The 24,349-nt window shown below is 38.2% G+C and overlaps 2 protein-coding genes across 2 annotated transcripts; both read right to left on the bottom strand.

Annotated features, from left to right (window-relative positions):
• Positions 1-223: 223 nt before the first annotated feature.
• LOC307047239 (proteasome subunit alpha type-6-like) lies at positions 224-9,811 on the bottom strand. The gene is made up of 7 exons (XM_079694088.1): positions 9,624-9,811; positions 5,616-5,710; positions 5,383-5,464; positions 4,428-4,583; positions 3,800-3,978; positions 2,561-2,655; positions 224-1,816 (listed from the first exon to the last, which is right to left on the bottom strand). Exons 1-7 carry the CDS (start codon positions 9,697-9,699, stop codon positions 1,759-1,761), a joined length of 741 nt encoding a protein of 246 aa, XP_079550214.1. The 5' UTR covers positions 9,700-9,811; the 3' UTR covers positions 224-1,758.
• A 548-nt stretch (positions 9,812-10,359) lies between these two features.
• Positions 10,360-24,251, bottom strand: prorp (protein only RNase P catalytic subunit). The gene is made up of 10 exons (XM_079694404.1): positions 23,461-24,251; positions 22,395-22,533; positions 20,724-20,958; positions 19,805-20,121; positions 18,849-18,896; positions 18,590-18,722; positions 13,010-13,120; positions 11,823-11,971; positions 10,787-10,985; positions 10,360-10,692 (listed from the first exon to the last, which is right to left on the bottom strand). The coding sequence occupies exons 1-10, from the start codon at positions 23,876-23,878 to the stop codon at positions 10,564-10,566; spliced, it is 1,878 nt and encodes a 625-aa protein (XP_079550530.1). The 5' UTR covers positions 23,879-24,251; the 3' UTR covers positions 10,360-10,563.
• Between the last annotated feature and the right edge of the window lie 98 nt (positions 24,252-24,349).

Below are 24,349 nucleotides of genomic sequence, written 5' to 3' on the forward strand. Positions count from 1 at the left end.
ACATGTGTTTTTTCTCAATCAAACAGGCATCTATGATTTTAGAAACCATTTTCATTTGAATCAACTTTTGTGATATTTATCCTCTCGATTCATACTCCAGTAAGTCATTGTTATAGCCCATTTCACAATGGTCTTTCACCAATGTGAATGTAATGTTAGCTGAGCTGGACGGTCTCTTCATAACCCAAATTCATATGAGGAGAAAAGAAAAACAGGGAAGATGTTCAATAAAAACATTGTGTTTATTAGAAGTGCAATTTACAACAATGGCAGCAGAGAGAAGGGGGGTTGAGACACAAGGGGAGAGAATGAAATAATCAGCGACTTCCTGTTGACCTGAGCAGACTTCTATGCTCTGATTTAGGGTGAGACAGGGGTGACCATCCTAAATCAGAGCATAGAAATCACCCTGGAACTACAAAACAGTGGAGAGGAGGGGGTGGCACTTTAATTTAGATCAAAATAATGTATGTGGCAGCCCTGAGTAAAGTTTGGAAGCACTGTTGAAATACAGTGACTCAAGAAGCTATGTAAAAAATGGTGCAGTGGTGACGTATTTTTGTAGGCTGACCCCGAAGTTAGCATCGCAACGGCTCCCTCGACAAAAGCCGATTTTTTCCATCGGCTTTTGGAACCTAAATAAAATAAGATCTGTGGCTAATGTGTTTATGATACTTGCTTTCTTCAGCAGGATAATCTCCAAATATCAACACAACTTTAATGATTTTTGAGTCATAAATGCAATCGCAATAAGTAAAAAAGCTAACGTTAGGCTTTAAACAAACTACATGACAGTTGGTTGAATACCGCTAAACTAAAGGCGGCTAATTTTCTGCTTGATGACGTTTAATAGCCTCGTTCAGCAACTTGTTAGCAAACACAGTTTTTTTACACGTAGAAGCTCCGGGCATTCACAAGTCGGGTATTTATTGACGTATTTTATGTCCTAGATCAAAACGTGAAAATCCTGAAAGATTGTATAGTATACCCATAGAATTTATTTCAGACAAACGTTTGATACTTACACGTTTTGTACAGCAGGATAATCTCCAAAGATTAACAACAACTTTATGATTTTCTAAACATTCAAGCAATCACTGCGCATCACTCACTCTAAACTTAAGGCGGTTAATGTTCAGCAAAATGACGTTTGGTAGTTTTAGCTGCTTTTAATCAACAGCCATTTTTAGGATTCATAAAAGTGAACTACTAACGTGAATATTCTGGAAACCTTCATTAACCACAGACCTTATTTCAGGCATCTAAATAGAAACACGTTTTGTTTTCCAAAAATGCTTGCTCGTTCTCGGGTTTTAGGACTCAATCCTTCACTGCTCTATACTAAGAGGTATTGAGAGGTTATTGTGCTGTTGTTGTTGTCGTGTTACTATCCCCCATCTTTTCAATCTGCTCATGTCGCACTCATCAACTAAAGTCGTTTGGGCTCCATCCAGACAGAGGAGGAGATATCAGACTGGTGTGGTGGTACTGATGTGAATGTTCCGCATCTTTCCAGAAAATACAGGAGGGGTGGATATGTGGAGAATATCGTGTCCAGTCAGAGACGATGCTAAAGGAGGTGTTGGTACAGATGGGTAACGTTTCCACCCACCTGCTAATAACTGTTTATCTTTGTATTTCAACCGCCACCTCTTTGGAACAAGATGATACCAACTCATTCCCTGTAGGCGAGACCTTTTTGCAGAGGAGGAGGTGGGGCTTTTTCTGATGTTGCCATTCATCCTTTTCAGAGTCTCATCATTCTCTCTCAGACAAAGCCACCAGGTGGACATCGATCTCATTCTCTGACAGAATCCTGGAGCACAAACACACAAAAGTTAACGGGCATCCTTTTTTGTTATGCCAGATGTTTTTAGGCCTTCAAACACGGACACGTTGAGAACACATTGAACCCTCTAAGCCCTTCCTTTGATCTTATCCCTGCTTTTGTTTTAAGGGGAATTTCCATTAATCTGTTCTTATCCATTTTTAGAAATAACCCTGAGGAGATATTGACAAAGCCAACACATGCTTAAGGGATTTCACTTTTGTCAGTGTCAGCACAAAGATGCAAGACTTCTGCAGGAGTAGAGGCGACTGTTTAAGGCTGCATGTTTAGATAAACAGCAAAGATTGGTTCTTAAAATGCATCCAGGAAGTTGAAATAAACTAGAAAGTGCAAAAAAGTAATTTAGTCATGGTCAGCATTATATTCCCTACACAGGTTTTTATATTTATTTGGTCATTTTTATTTATTTATTGACTTATTTACCAGATGCATTTTTCTGCAATGGAACAAAAAAAACTAAACAAAATAAACAAATGAAATAAATGATAGTAGTAAAAAAAAATGATGAGGAAAATGATATGAATTTAAGTCTACATTTAAACTGATTACAAGGTAGTATTATTTAGAGGAGACTGAGATACTGTATGTCTTAATTATGTCTCCCAGTTGCTAACCTTTGCTTCAATTCATATGATTCATAATTCATCAAGGGTTGAAATTAAAGAGGGATTTCTATTGATTTACTTTCTTTATAGGAGGGCAAATACTCACTTGAATCCAGATCCTTTTGTAGTGATAATTCCCACCTCTAGCTCAGAGGGCTTGAAGTCGATGGACAGAACGGTAGCCAGGCATGAGATAGCCGTCTGTATTGAGAAGAGAATTGTCACAATAAGCATTAGAGAAAAGAAGGGAGAGAGGGGGAACAAAATAAACATTGCGCCCGAGAATTAGATAATAGATGAATATATTTGAGTTCAGGCCAAAACAAGACATTTGATGACATTATCTTGGGCTTTGGGAAGCACTGATTGACATTGTATTTACCATTTAACCGACCAAACAACAAATAGAAGAATAATCAACAATGAGCTTGTTAGTTGCAGGCAGCCCTATTTTTTGAAATAAAATATCAGTTTTATCATATCAGTGCCTGATTTGTATCAATTATTTACATGTTGGTCCTTTTGATGGCTTCAACCGTTTGGTTTTTGACTTGCAAAGTAATGCATTAACATTCTAGTTTGGTTACACAATTGTAAAACTCCGTGCTGTTCTGACATCCAGAGAACTCCCTGAATTTCCCAACTGAAATTCCAAGACAAGATATTCAGCAGGTCTGTTTTATGACAGAAATCCAATGTTGCATTGCGTATCGGAATATTACGAAACGTAAAAATACAATTGTAAAATATGATTTTTGTTTAACATAGTTTAAGCTACTGTGACGCAAGAAACATATCGCAAGTATAGATTTTTTTTAATAATGTTTTATGTATAATTGTCTTATAACATATCTATATAATAATCTTTTTAACTATGTTTCATTTCCTTTTGAATTCTTTCTCACTTGATGAAAGTGCCGTTTCCTGAAGTTTGAAAAGTGAAAATCAGAAGAAGCAAGTCTCTTAAAAAGCACATGGGTTAAAATGTTTATTTGAAATAGCTTAAAATAAAACACACACTTATAACAACTAAATAACAACATCCTTACAGACAACAGTAACAACATATCTCTACACATTTGACCCCCTCACTCACTTAGGTCAATTCTGACTATTTAAAAAGACAGAATTTGTGCTTTGATGGGCGATAGAAAGCCAAGGATGTGCTTTTCACAGGATTCATACAAACTGCTTACATGCTGTTTGAAATAAAGGGCCTTATTCTCACGTCTCCCACATTGGACAAAAAGTAATTGCCAGTGTCCCAGGAGGATACACCAGGGGCATGTACACATCTTGAACCACTTTGTTAATTTTGTGTGTTTACACTATATGTGTGCAATACCTCTATGGTCTGCTCATAAGTCCAATCCAGTTTCTTCTTGACTTTCTTCTCCAGGTAGCTGGTGGCCTCAGTCTGCTTGACTCCGGCTGCGGTGGCCTTAAAGCCGCAGTAGTATCCGGCTGGATCACACTTATACAGCTGAGGACCCAACTCTTCATCCAGACCCACAAAGATCATACCTGGAAGGGGATGGAGAGAAGAAAGGGATATACATATTTACCAAAGGGATTCTGATAAATATTCTAAACAGCACTTTGAAAGAAACTCATAAACAGTGTAAGGGAAACTTCTGCAGCAATGGAGAGTCAGGACTCAGAGAGACACGAGGAGAGTTGGAGCTTTGATGTCAAACAGTATTAAACAGCCTTGTTCAATGTTTACACAAATATCTGTTTTTATAGATATAATATCTTGATTGTAGCTCTAGATATTTTGTGCTGAGTTTTAAAACCCTTTGACACTTTTTAAAACTTGACTTATTACACTCCTTACAAAACAGATTCAGATCACTAAGTAACGCTAAATATGAACCAGTACAGCTCTCCTCACAAAAGTAACACATTATTGAGAATAGGGATTTGGAAACTCATTAAAGTTATGTTTGTCAAACAATCCACACGAGACTCACAGCAGCCTAGGGGCCTCATCTCTGCGTTCTGTGTGTAGACTTGAGAGATGTCTGCCATGCGTTTGCACAACATGTCCACAGGGATCTCATAGCCGTACTTATACATCCAGTTAGCCGCTTCATACCGAGCCCTCTGAACCTGAGACCTGCTGTCAGCTGGAGGGAGGAAGAGGCAGAAAAAAGGCATTTTTTAATGAATAATGTATCGATTTAATTGGAGAAATACGTCACCAAGTTTCTTCCCCGGCACACCTATATGTATACATCATAGAGCCCTCAACTTTCTCCATTCAATTCATATCAATACGTTTTCTTTACATTACTATAACATTGTTTGTTATGCAAATGAAATGTAACTGGATGCACTTTACTACTGGTTGGATGCAAACTGCATTTCGTTGTACTCTGTGCAATGACAATAAAGTTTAAATCACTTTCAATTACTGTTCAAAAGAAAACAGTTAGAAGAAATCGCATTATCCCGTGCAGGAGAAGTTATTTTAGTCCATTTTATTTTTCTGTTGAGGCTGATGTCCAATGAATTTGAGCTACAGAAAGAGAACAATCCACATTTGTGTATCTTTTTGCCACGTATGTTTTTTTTTTTAATTGTGAGCCTCTATTTTTCATGTTTTTAATGATTTGTTATTTGGGATAACATCTGTCCAGGAATTACAGAGGAAAAAAAGCCTCTTAGCTAACTTAGCATTTACATAAATGTCTATTATTGTGCACTGTAAAATAAAATTAATAAAATAAACTAATAAATAAAAGCAAATCATGTGTTTCTCTGGTCAGCTTTGGAATACTTTAGTTTTTTATTTTGCTAGCTACGACACTTTTGCAACTTTTATGTTATGTTCTGCTGCAGCTAGAGTTGTCAAATGACTGAAATAGCACACTCTATTTTTACTTATTTTTTTGTTACGCATGCATTCAAGTGGACATTGCTTACCAGTCATGCCAGTCATAACACAGCCAATGTTCTCTGTAATTTTGTACAGATGTGTGACCGTCATCGCATCCAATAGCTTGTCCTGAGAAAAACAAGACAAAGACATTGTAAACACAGAAAGGTACACAACATAGTAATGCAATGACCATCATTATTACAGATGTGGAATCTGACCAGATGCTTTGTAAAAAACACAGAAAAATAAACTTATGTGTGTGTCTGTGTATACTGACTGGAACTTTCTTTTGTGTGACAGCCACAACACAGTCCTTTCCTCTGATCGCTACGGAGGTCAGTCCTCCCTGGTTGATGGCTTTGAAGGCATACTCTGAAGATAGATGGAAGGGGAAAAACAGATTTAGTTACAGTAGTGCCCTTTTCACGACCTTTCTTTATTTCAGGGTTCAACCCAGGCCCGGACTGGCCATCGGGAGGACCGGGAGGTTTCCCAATGGCCAGAGTTGGGTGTAACGCGTTACAAAGTAACACGTTACTGTAATAATATTACTTTCGTCGGTAACGGAGTTGTGTAACGCGTTACTTTTATAATTCAGTAATCACCCTACAGTTACTAACATAGCCCCGACACGCGTTACTTCGTTACTTTTATAAAATAATCACACTAACTGACAGGGGCATTTTTTTTAAATGTTGAAGTTAAAAGCATCAATCTGGTGCACTTTGAGAGCAACATGAAGAGATCTATGGATACATCTCTCAACACCCATATGAAACACAACTGTAAGCAGATTTTTTTCTTTATGGATATTTTAAAAATCACTCCCCTTTTAAACTGTATTCTTGTTTATTAATAACAACTTTTTTTTACTGTCATATTAGTGTTGTATACCTGTTTACTTTATTCTCTTGTTTTTCTATAACTATAATGATCATATAAAGATGTGCCTTTACCTCACTGGTTGGAGAAAAAGCTTCTTATTGTAGTGCCGGTAAGAAGGAGTCGGAGGCGGAGTATTTAAGATGGAATTCCACTCTTTATTTTCCATCAAGCCATAGAGATATCACACATGTGCTCAGTCATGAGAGTCAAGTTAGAGTGCCTTGCTAGCTCTAGCTTGGCAACCGAAATACTCGGTGTTACACTAAACAAGGTCCGTGTAGGAACTGTAACCCAAAAGTGAATTATGGTTAACTAGAGTCACCACATTATATTCGTTAGCATAGCTAGCTAACCCGATGCTAATAACAACAAAGTTATTGACTGTATGATCAGTATGACAGATGAACAGATCGCCACTGGGCTTACAACTAAAAACACAGCTACGCAAAAACTGCGGCATGTGTACGGCTCCTTATGGGTACTGCAATTTGTGAAGTCCCGGCCCGGAGCCGCGTTCTGGTGCTCTCCGTTAGAACTACACTCCTGTCAGACGAGACATATACCACGTGATGACACGTTAGGCTCGTGTTGTGTTCAAGGACCCTGAACTTGGCCAGGAAAAACAAGCTTCTTTAATTATTTTGCGGTCTAGATTTCTTGAATCTTTTTCTTTTTTGCGTGTGTTTATAAATTACCTCGAGGGCCGTACCAAATGGTCTTGCGGGCCGTATACGGCCCGGAGGCCGGAGGTTCCCCACCCCTGGTTTAGATAGTTAACTTAGTCTAAGTTATCTCAGTGGGTCTCAAACGGTTTGGTCACCATTTATTAAAAAAAATATTTCCATTTGAGGGGGGAGTGATCAGTAAAATATGCATGAATGAAAAGAAAAAAATGTTAAATAGGTGAAAAAAGGTAAGATAAACTTTTAAAAACTTGTTGAGAGCTAAAACTAGTCCTTGCTGCTGCCTCAAAGAGGAGGGAGACAGGAGAGGCTGGTTCAGGAGCCCAGACACACTCACAACTATAAATTAACCAAAAATAATTAAATAAACAAGTTTCAATGTTTTTTCATATTGGATATGGTATGTTTAAGCAATAGCTCACGACAGGCCGTGGTATATGCTCATTATATCACAGCTAAGGGGCGTGTAAAGTAACTTACAATTCTACCCGTGGTATACGCTCAGTATACCACGTCTAAGAACCAATCAGATTTCTTGATTTGACTTGTCCGTTTTATAATATTGGTTATGGCCATGTTCTTATGATTTTATGATTATTTAAAGCAGCTCACGACAGGCCGTGGTATATGCTCATTATATCACAGCTAAGGGGCGTGGTTCGGCCCGACGCGAAGCAAACTGCCTGCAGTTTGCTTTTCATACTGGAACAAGAAAGCAGCGGAGAAGTAACGGGGCAGAAGCCCTCCTTTTTTACGCAGCGGTCCAGACATAGACATCAAACGGCAAAACATATTCAGTGTGCAGTTCCTTTGGCATTAGGGCAGGGATATCTAGATACTTTTGAAGGTTTAACATAATGAATTGTGCTACTTTTAAAGCAAGCAACGATGTTTTCAAATCTGTAATCAAAGAGGGCGGCAAAAACCCTATCGACCAATCAGATTGCTTGATTTGACTTGTCAGTTTTATAAATGTATTTACATTTCTTCCGTTCTGAAACAAACTTACAAAGCATAAAATGGAAACATTTAAGATTAACTTCGACCTCCGGGGGGGTCTTACTATAGTATTGAGGAGTGGATTGAGCAGTGCCTATCTCCAGAAAAAAAAGCACCTAAACGATGACATGCAGAGCTACGTGAAGAGCAGGTAGACCAACTGGAAAAGTACCACCATTCAAAAGCTTTCTGATGCGGGTCTTGAAACAAAGCAGAGAAATGATGACCGTTAGTGGCCACAGGTGCGAAAGCTCTCTCCAGAGCTACTGGAAGCCCAATCTCGAGGACCGGAGAAAGTGGAGCAATATTCTCGCCACGCCAAGCAACAGCCTCAAACAACCTCAACCTGTACAAGTGACCACGTAAGCCATGCTACTGATGCTGGACAGTTTTTCAGTGGATGCACAATAAACAGCAACATACACATTAATGTAAATAAACAGCCAAATAATGGATCAACCCTCTCTGTCTAATATGTTCGCTTGCTGTTAGTGTTGTTGCATAGCAACCACCTTGCACTATGTTTTGTGCAGAAGGCAACGGAGGGACTATTTTATTTTGAACATCATTATTTACTAATAAAAATTATTTAAATTAGAGTGTGTATTTTTGTTTCATATTGCCACACTTGGTAACCGTTTTATAATTAAGCAATAGCTCACGACAGGCCGTGGTATATGCTCATTATATCACAGCTAAGGGGCGTGGTTCGCTTCGCGTCGGGCCGAACCACGCCTCTTAGCTGTGATATAATGACTGAGCATATACCACGGCCTGTCATGAGCTATTGCTTAAGTATACAGTTCCGTTTCATATAGGTGTTTACATAGATTTCGTCTCTTTATTTTCCCCTCAAAGTGCACCAGATTGATGCATTTAAAAAATCTTACCAGGGGAGCATGCCCCCAGATCCCCCTAGAAGATTTGAGGTCGACCCCCACTTAAAACATGTTCACATGGATACTAGGTTCCCAAATACATTTGCAAAAATGTTTTGAATAGTAACCCCTGTCCATATGTTTATTCTGGGGTAGTAGATTTAAAGTATAGGGCTATCACTATGGGCAACAACGCTGTAAATATTGACAAATAAATCCAGCAAAATGGCACAAACAAAACTGGTATTGGCCTGGCTGGGTGTATAATTCCCGGCCTGGCTTATTGTCCCAGTCCGGCCCTGGTTCAACCTAGTTAGTTGTTTAACATTTAATTATACATAAACATGACTCAGTATTACACAATACCTTTGTGACATATGGATAGGGGCATTTTAGTGAAAGAGGTTTAAAACTGTTACATTTAATACAGCAGTTAAAAAACGTATTGTAGGAAATTAACAATAAGGATTGTCCGAACACAAGTGAATATATTGCTAAAGTTAGTTGACTAGTAGGTAAATAATAATACAATTCCAATTGAATAACAAATAGTTATCAAAACATTAGCTTATGTTTAGCTAAATGTGTAAGCTAGCAAAGCTGCAACATAACGAAACATTCAGTTACTTAGTTACTACTCAATAACTATATTCCATTATAGTTGAATAAAGACATACATTAATAACAGTCATTATGACCTTTTAAAAATGTAGTGAATTTTTAAATGTTCTAAATAACAGTGAAGTACGAATGTGCAACATAGGAGTTGCTAACGTTAGCATGTTAGCCTGTAGTGATGACAGAGCAGGTTGAGTTTTGTTCATCATTCTCACTACTTACCGACTTGGTAGAGTCTTCCTTCCGGAGAGAAGATGGTGATATGGCGGTCAAAACCCGCACTGGACCCCCGGGACATGGCGGCTTGATTTATCTAATGTAAACCTGTATAGACTTACGTTGAAACTAAACTGAGAGGCAACAGAGTCAAAACATGGGAAACATCTACACCGGATGTGTTCTTTCAGAGTAAAACCTTATATTTCCGGGTCAACTTCTCAGTTTTGTATTTTACGGGCTTCATGGTTCTTATTATACATTTATGGCTTCACCATGGATATTTAAGAACGGCTTCACCACTTACAACTGCACCTACTTAATATGATTCACAAAAGTCTACGGTTAAAAAAAATATTTCGAAAAAATTGACATGGCTTGAGAATTGCTTAAAATGTGGAATATGTCAAGAACAGGTCGTTCATACTGTGCCAAAAAAGTGCATGGTAGATACATATTTTTGGTTAAAATGGCATTAAGACTATTGACATTTCATTCTTTCTTTTTTTTAATCATTAACTAATCTCCTGACATGATTAATATGATCAGTCCTATGTGTAAATATCATATTCATGTAGCTAGTCGATCGAGAAATAGACTTTAATTGTTTGGCTTATTAATAATTTCGAATGATTTTTCGCATCACTTAAGGAATACCCTTTAAAATAACTTTTTATAATAAATTAATACAAATATGTTTTAATCACATGCAACATTTTGTGGCTAAATGAAAGAATAATACTTCTTGTGTTAAATTCTTTATTTACAAGTCAACAGTTATAATCAAAGCAGAGTAGTATGTGTGTATATGTGTATGTGTATGTGTATGTGTATGTGTATGGGTGTGTGTGTGTGTGTGTGTGTGTGTGTGTGTGTGTGTGTGTGTGTGTGTGTGTGTGTGTGTGTGTGTGTGTGTGTGTGTGTGTGTGTGTTTGTGTGTGTTTGTTCAGTGCTTTGTGGTGAGGCAGAGCCATTTATGTGGCACCTCGTAGGTGCTCCTGTCCTCTGTGTCGTCGTAGGGAACGTGCCATGAGTCCGCTGAAGTCTGGACAATTGTGTCATAGGTGGGAATACTCTAAAACACACACACATATATATACACACAGTTAATGGGTATGCTTATTATTTTGGTGCCCAATCTCTCCAAAATACCCTTCTCTCTTTCTCACCTGGAATCGGACCCTCTTGCCTGCCGTGACAAACCCGTCCACCACCAGCTGGTGGCCTCGCTGCCATTTGAAGAAGAGACGCCGGGTGGCCCCGTCTGGCAGGCAGGCCTTGTGGTCCCTCATCATGTCCCTGCTCACAAACCGACAGTGGTTCCCAGAATGCAAAGTGGCATACAGCAGGAAGGGGTCATCCTCCGAACTGAGAGAGGCACATAGCAAAGGGTATGAGGTTAACTGTTTACACATTCATTCAAGGTTGTAAATACTGTTGGGGAAATATTTCCCAAGGCCCATAACTTTGACCCAGTGTATCAGTTCATACTGTCCTGACTGAGCACAGGCACCTGCAACCTTTGCTGCTGTGCTCTCAGTGTTTTGTCTCCCTGTTCCTGCCTGTTGGCGTCAGCTGATAGAGGTGTTATGATTCTATCTTGTTATGCACAATATTGATTATTCTCTCAGAACTAGCTAAATACATGGTTGTGGTATCTCAACCGTGTGGTCAAACCGTGGACCGTGACATGTCTTGTGAATTCTCCGGCCGAAGCTCCAAATAAACCGTCAGTGTTTGCAATCAAAGCTCCAGCTCTCCTTGTGTCTCTCTCTGAGTCCTGACTCGCTTCAGAAGTTTCCCCCACAAATACATTCATAAAACGTGGGATAACATTGGGCCTCATTCACCACCTGTTATTAATAGGAAATGTCTTTATAAAAAATGACATTCACAAGTGTTTTATAACATCAGTCAAGAGTTGACACGTATATGTGGGTGCTGAGAGTTTGTTAGAAACTATTAAAATAATACAATCATCATATAATATTAAAAATATTGTATTATTTATAATTATGTTATTATGATATATATTATATCGTTTTTAAATGAGGATGACTGTACTGAAGGTTTTCCCTGTTTTGGATAATTTAATAATCAGCCTTCCACATGTTCTCCTTAAAAATTCTCATTAGGTAATCTGAATTTTCTATGCATTCTATGAAGAATATTTGATGCTTTTCTTCTCTGTGAACAGGTGCTCACATGTTTTCAGTGAAGAAGCAGTGAGCTTTCTGCTGGATCAGCTTCATGTTGTTTCTGTCCCAGGATCTGGAGGGCCACAGCATGTGTTTCCTCCCAAGCACCAGCACCGTCAGGCCCTGACGCTCCAGCTCCGACACCACCGCCAACAACTGAAACACACATGTACACAGCTCATTACAGTTATTTATCTAAACATTGAAACTTATGCTCAAGGGAGAGGAAAAACAGTCAGTGTTTTATGAATCAACAGTCTCGATATGTATGTCCCATTCAGAGTTCAGAACACGTTAAAAGTTTTAAAGAGGTCCTTTTATGCTTTTGGGGTTTTCCCTTTCCTGTAGTGTGTTATATAGGTTTTTGTGCATGTAAAAGGTCTGTAAAGGCTCAAATCCCAAAGTTCACTCACATTCCCACCTCCAAAGTTTTTGAAATGTCCAATAAATAAAATTTAAAAATCATAAAAAACGTAACTAAAACAAGATACTAAAATATATAAAACAACATTAACTGAAAAATGCTAACATATAGAAAGTGAACTTGGTAAATCTTGGCAATTTTACTGTGTGCTGATAACTAGCGTCTAGTGTTTCCGTGATTTTAGTAATCTTAGCAGCTTTTTCATATTCTATTATGTAGCCATGTTGCTGACCTATTTCATTCAACGATTTCATTCATACAGGCATTTGACTATAGGTTTGTGTGGTTTTCCTGATCTGAATTTATATGACTTTTTGCATTATTTAAATAACTTACTTAGCTTTCCTAAGTAATAGATGACAATATAGGGAAGTAAGTTTCTGTCTGCACTTCTCTTTGTCTGACAGCATCACAAATGTTGAGACATATTTGAATGCAGACCCAGAAGTACTAGTTGACACATGCTGATCCAGACAGACACACGTGGGTAGACGAGTAGGCTAGGTGTTGTTAAAAAAAAAAGCAGGTACTGACCAGTTATGAAGACACCTCCTACACACGTGTACTCACACATACTGCAAGGTTAGTCATTGTGAAAGCAGAAAAAAAAGCCCCGGGGTTGGACAGACATGTGTAGGAAGAAACCAGTAAAATCCAGACTGTAAAACTGTGTGCGTGCAGAGGGGATTCTGAAAGAGCACCTGGTTGACCCTGTGAAATATTAAATCACACTAAGCATGCATGCATTTGCATCTATGCATTATTCTCACCGTCTCTGACAGCAGTTTTTTGTCGTTGTTGAGATTTGCAATGTTCAGTCCATCCACGACCACATCAAAAAATGGCTTTTTCTTCACGAACGCCTTGAAACTCTCTAACTCCTGAACACACACAAACAGACAAAAAGTGATACATAGAGAAAATAATGGTTAGTGGAAGCATAGAGAAGAAATTTATTTGAAAATATAGGAAAGTAATTACAGAATATTGTAATGATCATTTGCATGTTTTAAAAAACACATATGTACTTCTCTACATTACAGCGAGCTAGACAGCTTTTTTAAGTTGTAAGTGTTTTTTATGCTGAAGTAGTCATCCTCTCTGGACTGTGAATGTCTGTACAACATTTTCGGAAATCCGTCTATGTATTTCAGTCTGGACCAACATATTTGGGGTTAACTTTCAGAGAGTGAAGCTGCCTAAAAAGCTGACAATTTAACTTGCTAATGACCTGGATGTCTGACCAAATTGACACAGTCCTGAAAATGTACAGAAAAGGTCTGCAGAACTCTCCAAAAACAGCATCAGGATCTTGTTCCTTATTGTGGCCGAGGAGCGTAGCTGTGAGTTGAAAGGCCTGATGGTTGGCTGACTGATCCCAAGTCTGCCAGGAATGAATCTACCTGGCCTTTCCTTCTCTGCACTAACATGGCTGAGTGCCAGCTGGCTAATGACAATATGCTGTTTGATGTTGTATACAATAGGATTTGCGACTTTCTTTCTTATTGGACAAAACATATTTTAGATCTACTTTAAAGGGGCTAATCTACATTATTTAAGTAAAAAGTCTGATTTGGAAACACCTAATAGGTATTAAATCAAAATGTTAGTATACTTCAGCACCTGGAAATGCAGCTAATGGTAAATATGTTTAAATGTTTTGAGTCATCTGTCGAATTTAAATACCACAAATTCACTGTTAGGGTAAAATGAAGGCTCCATCTCTGTTAGAGCTTTGTACCATAGCAGGCAAGCAGTTCTGATGCTTAGAATAGGCCTGCAGCACAGGAACATGGTTGGTACTTTCACATTTAGATAGCAGCAGTACTGAAATAGGTTGCACTGAATTCCCCTGGACGTGAAACGTGTGCGTTCTCACAAACGCACAGCGGGAAATCTAAAATGTTAAAAAGGCTATAATATTCCTCCTCTGATAAAATAGTTGTATAAAACATGTCAATGCCTATTGCTCCATTGTCTATTGTTATTGTTTAACCAATAGAACGGGGAAGTAATTCATGTCTACAAGAATGACGTGTGTTTCAGATGAAAGGCAAAATAATAATACAAATAAATGTATTAAAAGACAAGATAATCCGTGGATGAAGAAGGTGATTGGGTTTGATGGAGAAAGGGTGCAGAAAACCTAAAAAGAAGGAAATGGATCAGTTTGTTAAAGAAAAGTATTAAAGAATAAGAGCAAGGAGAAGGAGGAAGAGAGAAAGTCCAGTATAATTATCAAGGGACTTTCCACAGCTGATATGTGAAACCAGCTCATTGTGCTGCTGTGGATGATATGACTGCTTAAAACACACACACACACACACACACACACACACACACACACACACACACACACACACACACACACACACACACACACACACACACACACACACACACACACACACACACACACACACACACACACACACACACACACACACACACACACACACACACACACACACACACACACACACACACACACACACACACACATTTGCACTTGTCTACAATACCTTACTTATGAAGCATTATTTATGACACAAAGCTCTTTGCTATTCTGTATATAAATCATTAAGCGTTACTAGAGGTGTACAAAATGCAAAGAAATATGAGAAATATCCTTTAATATATTGCAATGCTACAGTATAGATCACCACTAGAGACTACAGCGTCAGAATGCAATTTGTTAAAACTGCGTGTAAAGAAGAGTCAAACACTATAGTTTTCCCAACGGTGGTAATTAATGGCAGTTCAGTTAGTTTGCAATAAATTCAGGACCCGGATAAGGAGGTTTTTTTTGTTGTTGTCCTCGGGTACAACAAATCTTTGCACGCCCCTCTTTATGCATTTATAATTAGAAACAAATCAATAAAAGCAGTGATGAAAACATTAATACAAACAGTAATAGCAGCAAGGAGAATACAAAAACAAAATGCACTAGTTAAATGAAGTTTACATATTTACAAACTTACAAAACGTACAGGTTTTGTTTGGGTGTTAATAAATACATGTGGAAAAAAGCAAAAGTTAATTAATATTAATGTGTGTGGTTGTTTGTGTGTGTCACGGACAAGTTACACAGCGGTTTCTTTAGATCTGGGCATTCCTTTAGAAACAGTGGTTCGATCCCACCACCTGCAGTCAGCATGGTGAAGTGTTCTTGGGCAAGATAATTAATAACTCCCAACAAATTGTTCCGGTAGGCATGTCTTCAGTATTTAATTGCATATTAGCTAAATACCATGTAATGTAATGTTGTAGTATACTTGTCCTGCAAACCACCTGAATAGGGTGGGCTCCAGCGTACCTCCTCCAAAGTCAACCTCCTTATTATGGCCAAGATCTGCCTGGTCTTGGCATTCTAGCTCAACATGTTGCCAAGAATTTCAGAAAAATATGGCTAAAATTAGATTTGTATTAATGCTTTAATCACGTCTTGTCAGGATGTATTGAAATGCTGTGTTTGCGTGCCTTGGTCAACATCTTATAAACAGCTTCAGGGTGTCCAAAAAGCAGCCGTCAGATTTTCTCCTAAACCTCAAGAGCATGATCATATCTCCCGGCGTTGTTTTCTCTTTTTTGTGCCCATTTTCTTTTACGTCTGCTGGTTTAATTAGTTTTCTATGACTTTGTCTTTGATTGCCCTCCTGCTTTCTTCTATTTGTCTTTGTATGTGAAGGAAGGGACAATACAAGTCTTTATTATTATAGTGTCAAAATGCAACATCTATATGTCTAGCTGTGCTTTAAATTACATCATGCTTCCCTGCGGGCTGTAACCTTGTAACTAGCACATACATTCTAACACAGCCCCTCTTCCTCTTTGCACTGTTGCCCAACTGTAGTCTGAAGCACCCTGTTTGACCTTAAAATGAATTGCCGTAAATTGGGAATAATAAAGTCCTAATGAGCATATGTCTGTCTGCCTTTCTAGCTCTGTCTCATCGGCAGGAGGTAGTTGTGGTCCAGATTCACATGGTGCTCTACATGCTGGAAATCCCCGCAATTTAACTAACTGTTGCACCAACAAACTCCCCTTGACTACTGAAAAAAACACAAAGGAAACTATGCCAACTGTCTCCCTGTTCATAAATATATATGACATACTATTAACTACACATTTCTGATGTTACCACATTTATTTTTGGAACTATTTTGAGTGAATAACCTTGTTTTTAAGTTTATTATCATTGGCATCATAAAAGATACAGCCGGAACATTCCAATCCTATGAAAAGCTTGTGTCCTGGCTCTCTTTTAACACAGACAGTGCGCGTACATATGCATGCAACATGAAAAGGCTGCTCTCTTTTGTTATGAAAGTGCCATACAAAAAATATAGACCCGACTTTGTGTGTAACTGCGTGCATGTGTGTGGTGCTGCTATGTGGTGGGAGAATAACTTAAAACCATGAGGTAATCAACTGATACCCTGAAGCTTAACAACATGTTTGCCCAGGTGGAACAATGACTCCTCCTACTTCACAACATGCAAAATATGTCATTACAATTTCATATTTTATGTAAAAGATTACTAAACTATGCACAAAGTGGCAGAATAGTTTACATTTTTCCTTGGAAATATGCTTCGGAATTTTCTTAGTAGCCTTAATGATAGCCTACCCCTCAAATACTAGACAGGAAGAAACAGCTAGCTGCTAAAAGGTGCTAATTATCATGCTATATGTTATTTTTGAATCCATTAGTCCATTAAAAAAAAACGTTTAAAATGTGTTACATGCAAGACAGACTATAAGCATCTAATAGAGCAAGTTGTTTTTGCTTGGTTACATTATTAAGCTGTATTAATGCTAATACATATTGGTAATGTAGCTAAAGTACCTCATTAAGCTTTGTTAGAAGCTAATACAGCTTAATAATGTAATTCAAAATACAATATTAAACTCTATTAAAGACTAAGACATCGCTAGATAATGTAGCAAAGTTACACTTTTACACTTTTTTAGATGTTATTACATATTAATAATGTAGCTAAGTTATATATTTTATCTCTCTAAGATACTAAAACAGCTTACTAACATAGCTAAGGTCCATGGAACATTATTTAGATTAATTGAATGATATAACTAAGGTACATTATTTTGTTCTGTTGAATGCTAATTCATAATAATAGTGAAGCTAAAGCATATTGTTATGCTGAATTAGATGCTAATATCTTAATAATGTAGCTAAATTACAATACAATCTGTGAGATGCTAAGATAGACTATTAATGTAGCTAAGGTACATTACTTAGCACAATTAACTTTATGAATTCATATTAATAATGTGGCTTAAGTACTTTACTTAGCTCTATTATGTTAATACAGCTTAAAATGTACCAACGGTAAATTATTAAGCAGTATTGGACGCTAATACTGTAAAGTTGTCTATTTAAACAATTGAAAAAAAATGCTTATGCTACCAAACATGAAGATTGGAAACAAGTAGGCTTCATCTCTTCCAGATATTAGCTCAATCTCTATCAAAAAAGTGATTTTAAAGGCCAGTATACCTCAAAATTACATGGAATAACAGAAGACTTTCTGTGCATTTAACTTCCTAAAAAACCTGGAAAAAAACGACTTAAACACCAGCAAAAGGAGATCTAATCAGAATCTGTTTCCCTCCCTGGAAGCTATTTGTAACCTAGGCAGCGCTGCGCTGCGTGTGTACCGATGACGCCATCTAGCAGAAGTTAGGGAGAAGGAGATAGAAAGCTAATGTGCCATGCTATTCGTAGATGAGCCTCAAAATAGAGATTTGGAACATCATTGAGTTGTAATATAGGATGAGTTATTTCCGACTAGAAACTTACCATCTGAATATAGCTTAAAACTTCCCAAATGTTCATTGCCCACCACGATTAGAATGATTTATTATTAATCATGTCCTGTATTTAAATAAATGTAGAGCATATGTAATGGATAAACTGCGAGTACAAATGAATGAATACAACTCAATATCATGAAATATATAATAAGTATTCGGTTGGACCGTCTTTTAATTGTTTTTTTTGTTTAAATTATTTATTTGACTTTTTATTTATTTCTGTTGATTTATATAGTGCCATATGTTCTAATTCGGGAGAGTTCTTAAATGTTTGCATACAGTTGTAAAATAATTAAATAATAATAAAAAAGTTATTACCAATTTAGATTTTATTTATATCACTGAATACAAGGAAATATTAAAAACCTACTTGCATACTATATCTTAAAGGCAAAGTATAGGTGTATTTAAGCTATATAAATGCTCTTAATGGCCTTTTTTAAATTATAACACACTTATTCAGAGACCTTATGGACCAATGGAAACAATTCTTAGTATGTGTGTGTGTTTACCTCCGGTGTGGTCTTTTTAAAAACATCTCGTCCCTGAATGATGTCAGCCATCACTCTGTCTTTCAGCTGCTTGTACTCCTCATCAGTCAGCTTGATTGACTCCAACTGAGACCCACAACAGCTGCACACACCCCTAAAAACACACATAAATATTCATAAACAATACATGCAGAACACACTATTCAGGCCTTGCACTAATATCTATGAAAACAAATAATCTAGGAAGATTCATGTTGAGGTAGGAAGGTGGTATAATTACTTTGGGCTGGCGCTGGTCAAACTTCCTGTCCATTTCTGTCCTGAGAGTCTGGAGACAGGGAGGAAGAGACGAAAAGTGAATGGAGGAATGAGAGTGAGGAATTATTACTTGAGGTATGCATTTTTGTTTGCAGATGTATTTTGCTAATATAAAATTGAGGAAAGTAAGAGGACCAAAGTCCAGTGAAAATGTACAGTTATAGTCTACTGATCATGATGATGTTAAAACCAGCCTTTTTTTCCTCCATGTGAAAAAAACCTTTCTCAAATAACATAATTTCATCAGTCAACCTGTTGTGTTCTTATTTTTAATATAATTTACTCAAGTTTTTTAAATAAATGATGTCATAATGAAAGTATAGAGCAGCCAAGGACCCCTTGCAAGATCAAAATATATTGGGGACACACTCATGCCTTGGAATAATGTGACATGACCTATTTCAACACTTCACTGATCGTAATGTGAAAGAGCAACACAAGAAAAACATATTGGAAATAAGTTCATAATATTAAGATAATAACATAATCGCAGATTTAAACAAACATAGATTTGTTAATTTAATTTATGAACTGTTAAAGATTTATAGATTGCACTATAAAACCTTTTCTGTTTTTTAATGCCATTTAATTTAAATAAATACATACATCATTTTTGGTTAATTTAACTTTTTTTAGTTTAGCTTATTTGTTTAAAAAATGTAATAACTTAATAATAACTTGTGTTTGCCTTTTTATGTAAGCCTACTCAGTTTCCTTTCTTCTTTTATCTGCACTATACCTTTGCTGCAGTAGCGTCATACATTTCCCCACTTCGGGATGAATATAGGATTTCTGATCCTGCATTGAAATCTTTGCACACACACAAACCCCATTTTTAATATCAAAAGTCTAAAGAACAGAAGCTGATGAAATGAGGAATTAGAATAATGTATATCCATCCTTAGTTTCCCATCTAACCTTGAAAGTCTCCCCCCACTCTCCAATATTTCAAACCAGGCCTTGATGGTGCTGGTGAGGCTGTGCTGGGGGTAGATCTGGTTTTCCCTCATGTAGAGCAGAATTCCCAGCAGCCTCTCCTGGTGCTCAGAGGCAGACATGGCCTCCTCCTGCTTAGGGTTCCCCGCTGCCTTAAACAGAGCCTCCCAGGTTTCCTGGTGCGGGGTCAGCCCCTTTTCAATGATTTCATCATACAGGGCCCAGGCGGTGGTGGTGTCTCCATTCAACATCGCTGCGGTGATAATTTCCCCGTAGTTGCGTGGTGAAGGGGTAAACACCTGTTAGGATAACGGGAAAACTAGGTGATGATAAAGTAAGCATGCCATGTCCTCCAGCTCCAATATGGATTTAAAGGGATAGTTTGGACTGTTTGAAGTGGGGTTGTGTGAAGTACTTATCCATAGTCAGTGTATTACTTACAGTAGATGGCAGTCTACAAGCAGGAAGAAAAACAATGTACTGATGCGGATGGCAATAAAACTAATTTAAGCCACCGTAAAAAACCTAGTATCAGTTCAAGTTTAGGCAATATTTCGATAATTTTTCAACACTTTACCTTGTTCTGAGACAGATATACAGTCTATGTTTTTGATCTGTTATCTAGCTCTCTTTTAAGCCACCAGACTCCATAAAAAAAACCAGTACTTTTACCCTATTAAACAGAATCAGGTCATTTGCCCAGGTGTACTGTACACATTTAAAAAATACTTTGGAGTATAACAGTGCATACATAAACATATTTTATACACTATTTTAAATGACTAGAAAATGAAATATGTGCAGCATATCAGAATTTGGAAAAAAGTTGACCTTATATAACCGCACTGTATAAACTATCCCTTTTATGTGATTTTTAGGTAAAAATGGAAACGCTGTTCACCTTCTTAACCTCGTCGAGGATGCTGATGGCCTCCTTCCACCTCTCCGTGCGGCTGAAGGATTGGATAAAGAGGCTGGAGGCTCCTGTGTCCAGAGCAGGGAAATTTCCTCGCATTATTTCATAGATATCGAACACCTCGGCATCGTGTCCGCCGCGCACACACAACGTCAGGTACCGTAGTAACAGCTCATAGGAGAGCGTCCCTGTTTCCGTGGCTACAAAAGTCAGTAGTGACCTGTGGTAGAAAGGTACAGTTCAATTTAGTAACATACGAAAAGCTGTCATTGACATTTATTTTTATATTTGCGATGAATTCAAAGGGATAGTGCTTGAGATTTACATATGCTAACATATAGAGTAGGCTAGCACTGGCTTTCTTTTCAACTTTTTATTATTTGTTTTTGTGTTTCATCTGCAAAGGTCCTTTTCTACAGTGGCTGACAGGTGGACAATGGCCCAAGTTCAACATACATCAGATGCAAATATAAAAGCACAAAAGTGCCAAAACACATGCAAATGAAGAAACACCTTCATGAACTTGACGAAACGTGCTTACTTAAAAGGTCCCATGTCATGCTTTTCCGGTTATTACCCATCCCCTCGTGTGTTATGAAGGTTTTTATGCATGTAAACGGTCTGCAGAGTCACAAACCCTCAAAGTATACCCTGTAGCGAGTAAAAGTCTAACACAGAAAATACCTGTCTATGCTGCCCCAGAACGCCTCGTTGGAGATTTCTCTTTTTCCATTGTGTTCTTCCTGGGTACAGTGACGTGCTCATACCCAAATGGACCCATCGCAGCGGCAAAACTGTGGCACGCTTACACTGTAGGTGCGCCGCGTTTGTGGAGCCTCGCAGATGAGGGTGCTGCAGCCCCCTCAGCACCCCCCCCCTTCCCGCGTCCATTTGCGATGTCTCGCTGTCTCGCAGACCCCACGCAGCAAGCAGGAAATTAACCCAGCTCACACTGTCCACTCCTCGCAGCAGAGAGCCGCGCAACGTCCCGCCAACACGGCACCCAGAGCCCACGCAGCATTCTCATCTGTTTGTCTTTAGTGGTGTCATTTTCTGGTTGCTAACAAACGCCATTGTAACACATAATCACTGATGTTCCGCTGTAACTGTGGGGGACTCATCAGAACAGAGTGGGCGAGCTGACCAATCAGAGCACAGTGGGTTCACAGGGAGGAGGGGGGGCAGGAGCTCCAACAAGCCGTTTAGGACAGAGTGAATACACATAATATACAGAGGTGCTGTATGAGAAACCAATGTGAGTTTGGAACATTGAACAATGTAAATCTATTCTAGTAGACCTCAACAATGGAATTATGATCAGTAGAAATGGCCATGACATGGGACCCACTACGAATGTTGCTTCAAGTTGGTGAAATTGTTTCTTCTTTTGCATGTATTTTGGCACATTTGTGTTTTTAGATATGCATCGTTTCTGAAGCTGCAGCGTGTTGCTCCTCAGGGAAATGTTTTGGGCAGTTGTAGCACGTTTGCACCTGTCAGCCACTTGCTGCTAGAGGACAGTACATTTCCCTATCAGAAAAGAAAATGTTTCTGATTCAGCAAAAAAAAAGATATATAATTAAAGTGAGGACAATTGAGACCTAAATAAGAGTTGTCAAGATCACTGACACAAACACAAACTGGTCCTCCTCTTACTTAGCGATATTCAGCTCTGCCGCGGTTGTGAACAGTGTGCACATCATGCGGATGTCAAAGCGGGGTGCATTTCCCCGAGACTCCTTCAGATCCTTCCACTCAGCAGCAGAGAGCGGCCGATCGGGAGGTTGCAGGGACGCTGTAAAACATCAAGCTCAATTAGTTTTCCAAAACACTTTGGTAGACTTATTTAGGATTTAGCCACTGAAACAAAAAATAAAAAACACTGTTAAACATAACTTAGAGTTTAAAGGTGTTTTGCGATATAGAATAAATTGTCAAAAACAATGAATCAATTTTAATGAATAGTTAAATAATAAATAGTCTGTATGTCATTTTCACTGTTTGTTTACATTTTTAATGAACTTATTTTACTGCAAGATTATTTGTCCCTATCTTTGTCTTAACAGGAAAATGTTAAGGAGCCCTATTAGGCTTGTGGGGATTTCCCCTTTCCTGTAGTGTGTTGTATAGGCTTTTGTGCATGACATGGTCGGCAAAGGCTCAAACCTGAAGGTTCCCAGAAAAGTAAAGACATCTTTGAACCCCTAACCCTAACCCTAACCCTAACCCATGTAACTGTAGAGGCACAAATAAAGAACCTTGAACAAAACACAAATCTGAAATTTCCTTTTTTAATAGCTTTGCTCAGATTGCAAAAAAACATTGTGCAATGATTAAAAGTTACAGGGACTTTAACAAATGCACATTCAGCGCCCACTGTCCTGATTGGATAAAAAACGATTTAATGCATATATTGGTGATGAGTTCATTGTAATGACATTTTTCCTAAAATAAGATATCACATTTGAAATACATCACCTTGTTAATGATGAGTCGCAATATATTGAATCGTAACACCTTTTACAGGATATGAATCATATCATCAGATTATTTCCAATACACAGCCCTAGCAAAATGCCTATTAAGAAAGTATAACAACAATTATTTGTGCACAGATTAAAAGTGCTCTGTTCCTGCAAACAATTTGTATTCTAAAATGTTTTTTGCACCACAAACATCAGCTTTAGTGAGCAAATCAGAACTCCACGTCAGTGTGTCCTACCTGTTCCTCTACTCGTCCTCCGTTCAGGTTCCCCTCCATGCTGCTTCTCCTCCTGAAAGAACAACGCTGCTTTCCTCTTCTGGATCTCTGCTGTTCTCTTTGCAGTCCCGGCAGCAAACACAGATTTGGGGAAGGAAGGCTTCTGCCTAAGAGTGGAGCTCTTACCTCTTCTAGCACCATCCCAAAAATCCCCTTCCTTGTTTTGAAAGGTGCTCTTGTTTACTCCCCCTTGCGCATCAGACCTTCTTTCTGTGAGCCTGGCTTCAGGTTTGGGGTAAGGGTCTCTGGTGCACAGGGAGCGTGCTGAGAGAGGCAGGTGTGATGACTTGAAAATGGAAGAGTTTAATGTGAAGAAACTCCCCTGGTGATAGAAAGGCTTCAAGCATATTCTGCCTTTAAATATCAATGTGGAGCCCATGTTAGCCTCTGAATTTAACTTAGATTATCTATTACTACACTTTACATCCACTTCAGTTATAAATCAGCTATATTCCTTAACTGACATGACATAAACAGGTATTTCCCAGATAAACTGACTGTAAAACTACCACATGTTGTTAGCTACATGTATCAATAACCTTGCAGTTTCCAAATGCTACTTAATATCTGAAAATTACTATCGCTGTCTCGTTAGCTCGAAGCATACCTATATGTCTTTAAATGCGACTCACACGTTCCCTTGATATCAGAAGTTAACAGCATATATCTTTTTTAATTACTTCATGGACAAATGTAACTGTAAGCTGTAGGCATGGACTAATGTCGCACACATTGACGTCATCAACGCTTGACAGCTCCGTGTGTCAAGTTTGTGAAAAATAACCAGAGAAAGACCGGAATGCGCGATTTTGGCGGTAGAATAAAGGCGAACATGTTGTCAATTAAAACA

This window comes from Notothenia rossii, assembly GCF_949606895.1.
Source record: "Notothenia rossii genome assembly, chromosome: 7".
Lineage (NCBI taxonomy): Eukaryota > Metazoa > Chordata > Actinopteri > Perciformes > Nototheniidae > Notothenia > Notothenia rossii.